The sequence below is a fragment of the Saccostrea cucullata genome, unplaced genomic scaffold (assembly GCF_032062105.1).
Source record: "Saccostrea cucullata isolate Sc308-1 unplaced genomic scaffold, CSIRO_AGI_Scuc_v1 ctg1277, whole genome shotgun sequence".
NCBI classification, from domain to species: Eukaryota; Metazoa; Mollusca; class Bivalvia; order Ostreida; family Ostreidae; genus Saccostrea; species Saccostrea cuccullata.
This window is the reverse complement of record NW_026920520.1, coordinates 13,682-29,223: the sequence shown is the minus strand read 5'-3', so window position 1 is coordinate 29,223 and position 15,542 is coordinate 13,682. Positions and strand designations below refer to the sequence as shown.

Genomic DNA, 15,542 nt, shown 5'->3' with positions numbered 1-15,542 from the left:
AAATTTGAACTATAATATTAACACTTAAAACTCTTAATCATTTTTAGAAAGAATTGTTACTTAAAGTCTTACACGGACCCAAAATGGGTCCGGATCTGGCGTCTGTTAACCATACCAATAAACTGTTGTGAAGGCGCTCAATTTACTATAAAAATTCATTATTTATATGACAATAAAATTTCGATCGACAGAAACGTTGATTAATTAAGAAGGATATTGAGGTAACGAACAGTATTCAATCTCAAAGGTCAAAAAACAACACAAAATAAGAGCAGAGCAAACACAGACCTCCTAAACATCGGAGGTGGGATCAGGTGCCATGGAGGCAAACTAAAACCAAAGCAAACTAAATATCAATATCAACAATATCTTGATTTTGGATATTGTTGTCAATAAAATAACTGTACCTGTCCATGTCGACAGAATTAATTATAAAGCGCATTTTTGAATTTGTTAGCATGACCAGGTGCTATTATACGACTGAAGACGTCAGAAAATAAAAATTCTATGCTTAAATATTTACTAATATACTTCACAGGGAACCTTTGCCCTGGGCCGACTGATCGCCATTCCATGTGCCACTAGACTGACTGCTACCTTTATGCTCACCTGTAATTTAGTGAGTATTGATTCATGCTGCTTTGGCCCGCCACGTGGTTCTTCCTTCTCTTCTTCTTCTTCTTTTTTTTTTTACTTGCATTTATTATCTTCTCTTAGTCTTTGTTTGAGTTTTGAAACTAAAGTGTAAACATCAATAGTTTTTTTTTTAATTTCCAGAGTTAATATATTCCAGAGAGAATGTACTTAATGACAATGTAAAAAGTAACCAAAATCTAGACACCTTTAAAATAGACTTGATGTATTTTGACAAGATGTGTGCAGCCATGTAATGGGCAAAACAGCCCTAGAAGAGATATAATAAATAATTCGATTTTAAATTGAATTGTACACGGTGCATTATGTCTTAAAAACACATTTTCTCGTTTTGGAATCGATTGATGATAAAACTAGAATACATAGCTGTAGTATAATTAAAAATCGATAAAATTCAATTTGTGGCAAACTGTTATTGTTCCCTTAACTCATACCAAAAAGAAATATTATTCCTGGTCAATTTGTTTTTCTTCAGTTTAATCACTTCAATTATTGTCTCAAAACATAATAAAGGTACATGTAATATTCAGATCGATTATCTGCGTTAAAAGATACCATTCCTTCATTACAACCATTTTAAATTGTACTTTTCTGCTGCTTATATATATTTCCTGCCTATTCCCCTTCATAATGCATACATTTTGATTGTTAATTGATTATTTATGAACATCATCATACTGAAAAAAAAAATACTGTATGTTTTATAATTTTGTCTGCATCACTCAAACAACAGGCAAAGAAATAATACAATACCCCACCTGATGAATTAATTTTGCATTTAATAAACTAAAGCAACGTCAATTTATGGTGAAAATGTAAATTATAGGAATGCATCGATTTCATGTTATTGTGGATAGAAACGATTTTCTATATAGTATGCATATTCAAGCATAGTGACTTTCAAAGATAAAATTCATACTCAAGTTATTAATTTTTCCCATACAAACCATCAGAATATATAGCATTATAAATCATAGTATACAAAGTACATTTGTTCCTCTATATCGCATCATCCTTACAATATCTTTTAATTTTTAGGGTGGATGTATTCTCGCCCTTTTATTCACATTGATATTTCGAGGGAACCATGTGATAGCATATTTCGGCACATGCGTATTTGGACTCTTTCTAAGCAGCATGTCACCAACTATTATGTCACTTACTGAACTATTTATTGACATCAATGGTGAGCCTGAATTAAAGTTTTTATTCAAGTTATAGCTAAATTTCATCCTGTCAATATCTTAAAATAATAACACATAACCGAACGATAATTTCATTCGGAAAAAAAATGAATTTTTTTAGTTTATAGATTATGAATTTCATTTCGAAAAAATTCATGTTAAACGAATTTATCTGGAAAAATATTCATCAATACGCATTTAAGAAAAGTGAAATGCTTTTGATTTGATTATTGTCAGCTCCTATAGCCTCCTGCCTGGTAGTTAGTGCGGCCCTGGGTGAAACACTGTGTCCAGTTATTGTGGGCAACGTAAGTAAACTACTAAATAATAAAGCATTATCTTTTACTACTGAAACAGCAACGAATCTTTTTTTTTTGTTCCAATTTAACATGCTTGCATTTCGTGTCGGGATTTTAGAGTTCTTCTATGTCTTTTAAGTACCCTTAGGTTTCCAGCCATCAAGACGCTTGTCTTGTATGCAGATAATGAGTTTATTTTACATAGACAAGTAACAATATGTCATGCACGGTGTTATTTGCTAATAAAAACAAGAGGCCCAGGGGCCACAGCGCTCACCTGAGCACATTGGGCTTGAATTTACCCCCCCCCCTTCCAGGCGTTCATCATTTGAACAAACTAGAATCTACACTACCTGAGGATGATTCCATATAAATACCCCGGGTATCACTAATCATAGCTTTGAAGTACTTGAAAAGAAGATTTTAAAAGGTTTCCCTATATATCCCTATGTAAAACTTGGGTCGGCCATTTTGGCCCCACCCTATCCCCAGGGCCGGGGGTCATGATTTGAAAAAACTTGAATCTACACTACCTGAGGATGATTCAACATGAGTTTCATCTTTCCTGGCCCAATGGTTCTGGAGAAGAAGATTTTTAAAGATTTTTCCTATATATTCCTATGTAAAACTTGGGTCGGCCATTTTGGCCCCACCCTTGCCCCGGGGGTCATGATTTGAACAAACTTGAATCTACACTACCTAAGGATGATTCCACATGAGTTTCATCTTTCCTGGCCCAGTGGTTCTGGAGTAGAAGATTTTTAAAGATTTTTCCTATATATTCCTTTGTAAAACTTGGGTCGGCCATTTTGGCCCCACCCTTGCCCCGGGGGTCATGATTTGAACAAACTTGAATCTACACTACCTGAGGAAGATTCCACATGAGTTTCATCTTTCCTGGCCCAGTGGTTCTGGAGAAGAAGATTTTTAAAGATTTTTCCTATATATTCCTATGAAAAACTTGGGTCGGCCATTTTGGCCCCACCCTTGCCCCAGGGGTCATGATTTGAACAAATTTGAATCAACACTACCTAAGGATGATTCCACATGAGTTTCATTTTTCTTGTCCTAGTGGTTCTTGAGAAGAAGATTTTTAAAGATTTTTCTTATATATTCCTATGTAAAACTAGGGTCGGCCATTTTGGCCCCATCCTTGCCCCGGGGGTCATGATTTGAATAAACTTGAATCTACACTACCTGAGGAAGATTCCACATGAGTTTCATCTTTCCTGGCCCAGTGGTTCTGGAGAAGAAGATTTTTAAAGATTTTTCTTATATATTCCTATGAAAAACTTGGGTCAGCCATTTTGGCCCCACCCTTGCCCCAGGGGTCATGATTTGAACAAATTTGAATCAACACTACCTGAGGATGATTCCACATGAGTTTCATCTTTCCTGTCCTAGTGGTTCTGGAGAAGAAGATTTTTAAAGATTTTTCCTATATATTCCTATGTAAAACTTGGGTCGGCCATTTTGGCCCCATCCTTGCCGCGGGGGTCATGATTTGAACAAACTTGAATATACACTACCTGAGGATGCTTCCACATGAGTTTCATCTTTCCTGGCCCAGCGGTTCTGGAGAAGAAGATCTTTTTTAAAAATGCCATTAATTTTTAACAAATTCATGATTATCTCCCCTTGGAAAAGGGTGTGGCCCTTCATTTGAACAAACTTGAATCCCCTTTACCCAAGGATACTTTGTGCCAAGTTTGGTTGAAATTGGCCCAGTGGTTCTTGAGAAGAAGATGAAAATGTGAAAAGTTTACAACAACGACAGACAACGGACAAATTTTGATCAGAAAAGCTCACTTGAGCCTTCGGCTCAGGTGAGCTAAAAACTGGCAGCTCCATTTTATTGTATGGATTGCTTTATTGTACTCAACTGCATTCTTAAGTCCCAGAGATTTTTTTCCTTTCAATCAATTTATAAAGAGAAAAATCCGAAAACCATCTTGCATTGTATTAGTTTTTTGCATTGCTTGCAGCTTAACAATTCAACGAAAGCCTGTCAGGAAGCGAAATGAATAAAAAAGTATATTTCTTTATTTGGATCGATCGGTATATAAAAAGATCAATTCTAGGATCAGTTTACTGGTTATTTGGACAAATTGGACAAATTGCCATACATGTTCATTATATGTTTTGATGCATTTTTCTGCCAACAAAATGTGAAATTTATATATATATATTTTTTAATTGAAACCTTGCAATGGCATTTTAAAACATTTTTGTCATGTATGAAACATTTTAAAAACCTAGCCAGATTTTTTTAAAACTACATGTATAATGATTGGGCACCACGAAAAGATACGATTTAACATTTACTAAAACAATCTTTACTGGCATATTTGTATAACTCGAACAATTTTTAGATTTGATAGATTAAGCGATCTCTTCTGCCTTGCCTTCTATCTAAAATAATCTATGATTTAATTATGTGAAAAGTAATAACATTATAATAGCTCTTTTTATAAGGTGATGGTAAGGTACAATGGTTTTTACATGATTAACAGTGTCATACGAAATAATTTTGTTAACAGCTGTTTGTAGCCACTGGTCCGCCAAGTTTCCTTGTATTCTGTTTTGTGATTGCTGTTCTATCAGGACTTCTCTTTGGTGCTCTTTTCTTTTTTGGAAGGAATACTCCAAAATATAGAGGTTTGTAATAAATACATGTATTAACAAATGACGTCATTTTATTTTGAGTTTTTTTTTAAAAGATAAAATAAAATATTGTTTAGCCGTCTTACTTAATCTGTGTAAATATTATTTGAAAATAAATCAAACATCATATTGGTTTTGATATTACATTTTAAATATAAAAATAAAAACCAAATAATAATGAGTTCAAGTTTTCTGTGAATTGCATTTTATTTCACTAAATGAGAAATATAATTTTCAGAAAGGTACCATTGAAATAAAAATTAGTACACCTCAGTTAATCTTTGAGAAAGAGATAGTACCTATAAGTTTATGATTATTCTTTTTTCTGATAATATACAGGGTTGAAGCCTGGATCCTTTATCTGGATAACAAAGTTCGGAAATCGCAAGGAAGAAACAAATCCATTTAAACCAATATCAGTCAAATATTATTCTGAAAAGGACGAATATAAAAGGCATTCCCCAGAAGGGGGAACAGAATTTCCAAACAATATCTCTGAAAATGCAAAACAATACTGACAAGAATGATAGTATTCATATTGTATGTAGAATGTCAAATGTATGTATAAGGAATTGTTTTGATGTGTATTTTATTATCTCAAACAATGACGCCACGAAGTTAGAAAGGAGAGGTGAATAGATTGTAATGGAGAACTAAAAAAACTTTTCTTTGTTTGATTTGATGGTTTGAATCTAGAATATTTTTAAGATTGAAATGTTAGAAGTTTATATTTTAAGCATAATTGCTATTTGGAGACACTTTTATGTGTCTCAGAATGTCTGCTATATATATGAGTCAAATAAAAGTCACATAAGATGACTTAGTACTATATATGTCAAAACGTTAAACACATGTCTTAAATAAAAAAAGGCATTACTGTTTCATTTAAACAATATTTTTCGAAAGAACTTGCCGTTCTGTAAATCATGATGTCAAAATGATATTACATTTTTAAGTAATTATATCAAAAACACTTCCTATTTTCTAGAATATTCAAAGAGTAACACAAAATGACAGTCTTTCTTCTTTTGGAAGAAAGAGGAAACAATGCAAGAATAACTCGATTCTGGAACTGGTTAAATCGTACTGCTAAGGTATATCAAATGAAACATAACTCCAAATGATTTTTTCAGAAATTCCCTTCAGACGTCTGTGGCAACGCACTTTGAAAAAATTACGCACTTTGAAAAATTTTTTCAAAGTGCGTTAAATTTTGGGACCAGGTTAACGCACTTTGAAAAAATAATTTTTTTTTCAAAGTGCGTTAATATCGACCATATTAACGCACTTTGAAAAAAAAATTCTTGGCTTAGTCAATATTCCTACAAATCTTAGGTATGATAAATTATCATTTGAACCTGATTTGATACTTTTTGTCCCCAGCTTGAAAAGTGGGAGATATTAATTTGGGTCTATCAGTCCGTCCGTCTAGCTGTCCGTCCATCCGTCTTTCTGTAACGCTTTCGTTTCCACACGATATCTCGCCAACCCTTTGAACATTTGCAATGAAATTTAACATAACAGAATCCCTGTGGCCTTAGGAAGACCCCTTTTGAATTTGGGGTCAAAAGGTCAACATTCAATGTCGTAAAGAACTACGAACGATAGTATTGTTCTTCCGCCTATCTCTTAGTCAATTCTCAAATGTTAACATATTGGAATGATTCTAAAAAAATTTATAGATATTTATATGAATTTTCATAAAACCTTACTTATTTGGGATACTAACTCTATAATTTTGGCAAAACTTGTGTTTTTAAACACCTGGAGTTTAACAGAGAGATATATATGGTATCAAATTAACATCGAAAAGCAGACAGGTACTATAGATTCCTTAATATAAGCAAGGAATTAATTTCTGCGTAATTTCGCGAGAAGTATCACTCGCGAAAAAAATATATTTCTCGCTTTTTATTTTTCTGGTGCTTAAATCTATGTAAAATCTGTTAATAAACCGTTCATTCGCGAATTATAATTCTAGCGATTTGACGTTTGAGAGCCAGTTCACGATAAAAAACACTCGCAAAAAATAAGGAATTTACAGCTAGTAATTAATATTCTGATTTTCCTGAAAATGATCATAAATATTTTAAAAGAACAAAATTTCGATTTACTGAACAGTTATTTATTTAGAATCTCTTTTTTTCAAAAAACACTTAAGGTTACAAGTTATAGTAGATATATCTGGGTGGGAATGATAAAGAGTTGAGCTGATAGACCTTAATTCAGCCAGTCTTTTCTTCGTTTTCCGTTTCTTGGTTTTCTTCAATCCATCAGTTTTTAGAAAAAAACACATCAAAGTAAGGGCACCGCAAAGCGGAGTATTCCTTCCCAAAAAAGATCCCGATACAAATTACGTCAATTCCACACAGAAAAAACTAACATACACATAAAGTAATAACACATATAATCGCATCACTATATCACATCATACGTTGCAAGGGGTTAATACTGTTGTCTATTTCTAAAATATAAGTCTAATTCCTTTTGTTTCATGAAAATTTTTTCAAAGTGCGTTAAATGTTTACATGGTGTAAAATTATGATGTACAGTTTTAACGCACTTTGAAAAAAATTTTCAAAGTGCATTTGGTCCATTTTTGAAAAAATTTTTCAAAGTTTTTTTTTTTTTTTTTCAAAGTGCGTTGTAACAGACGTCCTTAACATCTACGATTGCATGTTTGCAATTATTTTTGAAATGAATTTTGTAATGAATTATTTTTGTCTTTAAAAAATGACAGTGTATATTGTTATGATTTCATATATTTGACTGCGCCCAGCTTAAATTTTTTTAAATTTTTTTTTTACACATTTATGAGTTTTTCATGGAGTTTGATAGAGCAAGGTTAGGAGTTGTCAAATATGAATTTTTATGGTCCTACCTCAACTCTTAGTATGTTTTTTAAAAATTTATTTCAATTATAGGTCAACCGTGAAATCATGACGTCATGTTACTTTTGTGCTACGTCAAATGTTTTCCGAGTGAACGTGACTATGTTTTTTGTAACGTTACTAATACAATGTATATGTATGCATATACAATCATTTTTTATATTTAAGGAGTCACTGTCTAGTTAGTATAGTATGCCAGGGCAGCAACGATAGTGGGAAACATGGGATAATTTGCATAACGGGCTAGTGTTCACTGATATTATTACATGTATCAAGGTTGAAAAAATGTATACCAGTAAATTGTCACGTGTGACAAAATTTGCGTTTTCCTCAATCACTGCACATTTAGAAACTCCAATGTAAGAGTTAAGTAAAGAATTCTTTTTTACTTTCGTGAACATGAAACTTATTTAAACTGAAGATATGATTTTCGACTAGAATGTTGTTCATTGTATTTTCACGCATATGAAAATACACAAACACAGACTTCTTTGCCTGATGCATTCATAAAAGCTGCTAACTGCAAGTATGTGAGATCTACACATAATTGATTCTGAAGTAAAAGTAGGGCGTCTTTCAGTTAGAAACTATGGAAAGCCACAGGGGACCCCCAAGTCATGTTCTATATATTTCATTGAAAAACGATCTTGACCTGGTCATGTTATCAATCCTGACCATGTCAAGATTTAAACATGACCAAGTCATGATTTTTACCATCTTGACCAGGTCAGGATTGATAACATGACCAAGTCAACATTGATAACATGACCATCTTATCCTGACCAAGTCATGATTCAATCTTGACCCCGTCAAGATTAATAACATGACCATCATATCCTGACCAAGTCAGGATTGACAACATGGCCATCCTATCTTGGCCATGTCATGATTCAATCTTGCCCGAGTCAAGATTGATAACATGGCTTAGTCAGGATTGAAAACATGACCAAGTCAAGATTGACAACATTGCCATCCTATCTTGGCCAGGTCATGATTCAATCTTGACCAAGTCAGGATTGATAACATAACATGACCAAGTCAAGATTGATAACATGGCCATCCTATCTTGGCCAGGTCAGGATTGATAACATGGCTCAGTCAAGATTGATTAGATAACATGGCCAAGTCAAGATTGAAAACATGACCATCCAATCTTGGCCGGGTCATGATTCAATGTTGACCGAGCCAGGATTGACAACATTACCATCTATCTTGGTCGGTCATGATTGCATTGCGCCAGGATATATTACTTCCAAACGCAGTCAAGATTTCTTCAAGCGTCAATCCTGGCCAAGTCAGGATGCAATGTCAAGCGTCAATCTTGGCTTGGTCATGATGTGTTTTTCAAACGCAGGCAAGATTTATGGTCATGATTGCATTGCGCCAGGATGTATGACTTCCAAGCGCTGTCAAGATTGCAAATGCAAGCGCTTTCCTAACAACGAAAACCCGCTAAAAATGTGTATTGGATTTGCTCCTCAGCTGACAGTGACAAATAACGTAAGTACAGGTGAATTTTTCCTCGTCAATCTATATGAATATCTTTTGTTGTTCTAATTAATGCAATGTTTCTTTTAAATAAGTGATATGAACAGCATTTCAAATAATCGAAAACATTCTGCAGTTTTCATCGAGGAAATTCGAATTTTTGTATCGGCAAATTAGTAATTCTGTGAAATTATGAATATAAACAAATAATGTTTCGTATGATCCGTTAAGAATCAAGTTGTTTATATTATACTTTCATAAGAATTTACGTATATTCAAGTGCAAATTATAGGACTTTTGGGGTGTAAAAACGGAGGGGTGGGCTTTGTCCTGCTAATCGATATACCGATAGACTGTGCATTATATTTTTACAATATTTCAATATTGATCTTTTATTTACTTTTCTTCTCTTAGTACTAGGTCGCAGTGACTATGTTGTACTGAACAATCAACAAAACTCCAGATCCATGGCGCATTCAATATTTGAAAGTTGGTTATAGATCTACAGGTAGGTATTCTTTCATGTCTTGTAATTAATTCTTTTTTATTATATGTAGATAATTTACATGACTAATTCATCCATATTAAAAATTTATAAATGTAACTATTTATAGTATCTCAGATTGACACATGCTGACTGGAGTCTTTGGCTATGGGACCCATTTTGCAGTAATTAAGAATGTGCAGGAGAAAGTGGTACACTTCATTTCAGTCGCATCTTTCGACAAGCGGAAATCCATGGTCTACCTGGAATAAGTTTATTTGGCATCAAGACAACCTTTCTCCAAGGTCAAAGATCAAAGGCCAGAACTGATGTCAGCTGGAAAGACACCACAATGGGTATTGGATTTGTATTTTAAATTTATATACTCTCTTTTATTAGCTTCAGTGATTTTTTTCATTTTGTAATTTTTAATTTACACACACTCGGTGATGTTAATACATTCAAGGTGTTTTTCCGAGCTTGACAAAGGGTCGAGAAGATGCAATTGACTATTCATTAATAAGTATTTCATATCTTCAACTTGACTATCCACATTCAAAACAATCATTTATAGTGGAAATACAGATCTATATATTTTGTTTTCAATGTCAAGGTCAAAGATCAAAGGCCAGAACTGATGTCAACTGGAAAAATACCACATTGTGTATTGGATTTGCAAGATATATTTAATCAATGCACCACTTTCAAGTTCAAAGGTCAGTAATAAATTGACAACTTGCATTTTTAGTTCACCTGAGTAAACTCAGGTAACCTATTGCTATCCGTTTTCATCCATCAACGTGCGCTGTGCATTAACATTTGAACAGCTTCTTCTTCTCTGCAACCTCTCCACCAAATTTAATCAAATTTGGCACAAAGCATATATGGGTAAAGGGGAACAAAAATTCTGAATTTTATGTTCCCTGCCCCCTGGGGCCTGAGGGGTGGAGCCAAAGCCACTAAAATTAATGCAATCTTCAAAAATATTCTTCTAAACTTCTAGGCATTAAGCACTCAAACTCTTGGCGTGATTGTAATCTGAGCATTGAGTCAGTATACCAAAATTGTAAAAATTCATGGCCCCGGGTCAGGGGTTCTAATGCTAGGGTGGGACTAAATAGATTATATAGTGAAAATGTATTACCGTATAAGTAGAATTTTTAGCGAGGATTTAATTTTGGCATTATTAGCGAGGGTGCCAAGATCGCTAAAATTTAATATCGCTAAAAATAAATTGCTCTTTATTTGTAATAGCTTCTTTAGTGAACTTTTAAAAATCGCTAAAATTAGATCTCGCTAAAAATAAAATACCCATTTTTAAGGACAAATCGCTAAATTTGCGTCTCGCTAAAATTTCCACTTATACGGTATTTCTTTAAAAAATCTTTAAATAACTAACCAAGTACATAGTTATGTTGAATAAGGATGCCTCATCCAAAATTGCAAATCTCATTGCCCCTGGGTCAGGGGTTCTATTGTTTATATAGTGAAATTGCAATTTAAAATCTTCTTCCCTGCACTTGGGCACATGTATTGAATAAACTAACCAAACACAAAGTTATGATGAGCAAGAACGTGTCTTCCAAAAACGTGAATTTCATGGCCCCAAGGGGAATGGTTCTAGTGTTAGTGTGTGGCTCTATTGATTATATATGAGAATACACTTATTCTTAAAACAATTTTCCTTTGCTCCTGATTATTAAGAGTCAAAATCAGCAAGCATCGAGCATTGAATGGAAAGTCAAAATTTTATTTTTTCAAAAGCTTTTGGTATATGAAAGATTTTGTCTTACCTAATGCTAAAACACAATTAAAATTTTTTTCGAACGTATGAAGGGACTGGTATCCAAGGAAATTCATTTCCTTAGCAACGGGTTCATAAATCCTTATGAAAATCAATGATTTTAAGACATTTTTCTACGAATATGTTTTCTGAACGTGATAAGATAAGGTATTTTGGTTACTTTATTTGTTAAAGGATGGAATTACTTTATTCTCCAAAAATAGGAAAAACAAAATTTCTGTAGTGATGTTGTTGCCATGACAACGGGAAAAGAACATTGCGTCAATGCTTATTAATTTTGAAAAAAGTTACATATGTTTATCACTTTATTCACAAAATCTACAACCACTGCTGGAAAAATGAATGGTATGATCTTGTTAGGGGTTATCTATATGTCATATCTATACAATAAAATTTGCAGGCAACTTTAGCAGAAAAAAGTTACAAATGGTTAAAATGTGTGAAAATCTGGCATTTATAAGCTTTTTTGAGGGGTTGGGGGGTAATTTGAATTCATGTTCAGTGTCCATTATATTGGCCATATTGGTTCTGATCAAAGCATACTCATTACTTTACTATTGTTAATAAATAAATGCACATTCAATTTCAAAAGGAATTTTATATTCCTCACAAACGAAACTTGGAAAAATGGGGGGGGGGGGGGTTAGGAATCACCTTGTTCACCGATCCATATGTATGTAAAATTTTGACTTGTCCATAACATTTCAATGAAGTGCCACTGAAAGTTCATACTCGATATTAAGATTGCTTGTGATCGAGAGATGTGTCAAAAACTTGACTCAAGGTCATTTGAACAAGTTCAAGGTCATTGATAGAAGAAAAGTGCAACCTTTGCCCATTCTGTAACATTCTAATGAAAATACTTGGTTTCATCTTGGGAATTATTTTTAAGCTGTAGGTTTGTCATGACCTTGACCAAAATTCATTTGAACATGTTTGCCCTTGACTCAAGGACATAGCTTTTTCAAGGTCACTGCAGTAAAAGTGTACTATATGAGTTTGGCACATTTACATATTTAACTTCGAATGAAGGGAAAGTTTGTGCTCAACACAACGGTTTTACTACCTATGACTTGAGTATTTGTCATAGTCATTTTTGGTATGTATATCTGCACTAGCAAAATTTTAAAAGGTTTCAAATTAGTATTTAGACCTTTTTTGTAATAAAAAAAACATTTAATGCAATAGCAGGAGGGTTGTTATCATTCTATTAGCTTGCTCACAATAATTCTTGTTTATGAAAGAGAGTCACTATGACAGCTCACATAATTATAAAGTAAAACCATGTCAATCAGGCATGTAGCATCAGGTTTAGGTGGGGTAGGGGGGATGACATCCCCCACCCGACTTTTTTCTCAACGTACCCTAATGTTTAACCACACCCCCCTCCCGAGTTTGTCCGTTTGTCCTTCCGTCCGTCCGTCTTTCTGTCTGTCTGGAACGCTTTCGTTTCCACGCGATATCTCGAGAACCCTCTGAGCTTTTGCAATGAAATTTAGCATAGCAACAGTTACTCCCTATGGACTAAAGAAGAATCCTATTGATTTTGTGGTCAAAAAGTCAAAGGTCAAGGTCATAAATAAGCAAATTCTGTCTGTTATAACACTTTCCTTTCCACACAGTATCTCTAGAACCATTTTAGCTATTGCAATGAAATTTTACATGACAACTTCCCGTGGCCTTATGAAGACCCCTATTGATTTTGAGGTCAAAAGGTCAAAGTTAAAGGTCATAAATTTATACATTCTCTCTGTGTGTAACACTATCTTTTCCGGGCGATATTTCAAGAAGATTTTGAGCTTATGCAATGTATTTTATACCAAAACTCCCTAGGACCTCTCTCAAAGTGTCCCGCCCCGTTTGTTTTATTAGTATTTATAGTATTACATGTCGCTATTTTTAGCACAGGGGAATGAGGAGAGTTATTGCGTATAAAACAGGTTCTCGGCAGAATTTATATTCCTATCACATCTACCAGAACTGTTTAATAAAGGTTGAATTAGACATCATGTTTTGTGTAAATTTTTGACGATATCAAACGTGAATATATACATGTATGTGACTTCATATTTGCATATAATGGTCGAAATTGTACAGCAGTTCCGTGGCGCAGTGGTATGTCTCCCGCTTCACATGCGAGAGGTCAAGGGCTCGATTCTCGGACGATCATTTTTTTTTCTTTTCCGAAATTCTTTTTTTTACTAAGTGATAGTATTCAGCATGTGAAATGAAAAAAAATTATGAGGTCTAGCTTGTACAAACTCATAAAATCATCATTACGTTGTGATAAATAATCCACATAAAATGAATCTTCTATACACATAATCAAATCATTATATCAATATTGACATATTTTATTTGCTTCAGTATACATGAATACTTTTAAAAATTCTACAAATTCAATTAGGGGGATCCGACCCCCCCCACCCCCACCCCCCGCCTCGAACTGCGCATGGTTTACTTTTTCAATTCTTTATTCGCTCAAAACCAGATCACTGGTACAAGAGGTACATATATACATATATACAAGCAAAAAATTATTACAGTCAAGGGTCAAGAGATAGACAAGTACATTGAATATAAAGAAACTCGAAAAGAGTGAGAAAAAAAAAATGACTGTAGTCATCTATATATAAAACACACGGAGGAATCAAGAAGGACAGACAGTTTTAAAAATTCTCTTTATAAATAGTGATAATGATTTTTGTATCTCTACATTATTACTACTCATTAGTTCATTGAATTTGAAAGTGTTAGGATTATTACAATATCTGTTTGGGAAAAATATTTTTCTGTCTTTTGAAAAGTACTTACATTCCATAATATAATGATATTCATCACCAACAGTTTTAAAATCACAAATGGTACATATTCTTAAATTTCTGTCAATATTATGCCATCTACCCTTTTCAATTGGCAAATGGTGATTACAAGTTCGGAGTTTTGTAAGTGTAACTCTTAAATCTTTTGGTAAATTCATCAGATAATTTTCTAAACCAAAATCTGTTTTAAAAATTCTATAATTAATACACTTGGATGAACTATAAACAATGCTTCTCCATTCTTGTTCGAATTGACATTTTAGGGTATCTTTAATGATTGACTTAAGCCAATTAAAACTAATAAATGATTGACTTGTCCATACATAGGACAATCCACAAGAATTAAGTACATCTTGTACACATTTTATCCATGGATGTACAAACGACCCATCACAATAACATCTATAAAAATATGAATAAATAACATTTGTAAGCTTACTTTCGTGAGCTGTTAAAATTTTTGCCCAGTACATAACTATTTTTAATTTTATAAATATAGACAGAGGTTATCTACCTGTTTCTCCATACACCATACAATTCGGAGTACTAGATTTAAGATTAAGAATAAATTTCAAAAATTTCAAGTGTACTTTTTCTATTATGTCTAAATTTTCGTATCCCCATACTTCACACGAATAAAGTAAAATTGGGTTGATGACTTTATCAAACAAATCTAACTGACAATTAATTGGTAAATTAAAATATCGAATTTTACGTAAGACTCCATACATTGCTTTTGATGCTTGTTGGGTTAAATGTTTTTTTGCATTGTTAAACTTTCCACTTCTTGACAGGAATAAACCCAGATAACAGAATTCTTTAACATTTTCAATAGCTACACCGTTATATAAAAATTTACGCTTTGTCATTGGACCTTTAGAAAAAATAAGGACTTTTGTTTTGGCTATGTTAAGACGGAGTTTCCATACATCACAGTATTCAGCAAAAACATCAAGTGACTTTTGTAAATCAGAAGCAGATTCAGACATTAAGACCGTATCATCGGCATAAAAAAGTATACACAGTTTTAACATAACAAACATATCATCTTGCGTTTGTTGACTAGGACATGTAAAACCATTAATTTGATTTCTTGTTAAATAATCTTCTAGGTCATTAATGAACAATGAAAATAAAAAGGGTGATAAATTTTCCCCTTGTCTAACACCAACATTACACATAAAAAAGTCTGATAACTGATGACCTATTTGTACTTTTGACTTAATACCATTATACATATTTCTAATAAATC

The 15,542-nt window shown here is 33.3% G+C and overlaps 1 protein-coding gene and 1 long non-coding RNA gene across 2 annotated transcripts in view; both read left to right on the top strand.

Annotated features, from left to right (window-relative positions):
* The window catches only part of LOC134250186 (major facilitator superfamily domain-containing protein 4A-like), a 34,242-nt gene extending 28,575 nt beyond the window's left edge, over positions 1-5,667 (top strand). The window contains exons 7-11 of the mRNA XM_062732541.1: positions 539-619; positions 1,693-1,840; positions 2,076-2,146; positions 4,678-4,795; positions 5,141-5,667. Coding sequence (XP_062588525.1) covers positions 539-619; positions 1,693-1,840; positions 2,076-2,146; positions 4,678-4,795; positions 5,141-5,319 — 597 coding nt within the window. The 3' untranslated portion in view covers positions 5,320-5,667. The remainder of the gene's footprint in view (positions 1-538; positions 620-1,692; positions 1,841-2,075; positions 2,147-4,677; positions 4,796-5,140) is intronic.
* Positions 5,668-8,818: 3,151 nt separating this feature from the next.
* Positions 8,819-10,380, top strand: LOC134250151 (uncharacterized). The gene is made up of 4 exons (XR_009988436.1): positions 8,819-9,192; positions 9,595-9,688; positions 9,795-10,020; positions 10,278-10,380. It is a non-coding gene; the product is annotated as an uncharacterized LOC134250151 (long non-coding RNA).
* Positions 10,381-15,542: the final 5,162 nt, after the last annotated feature.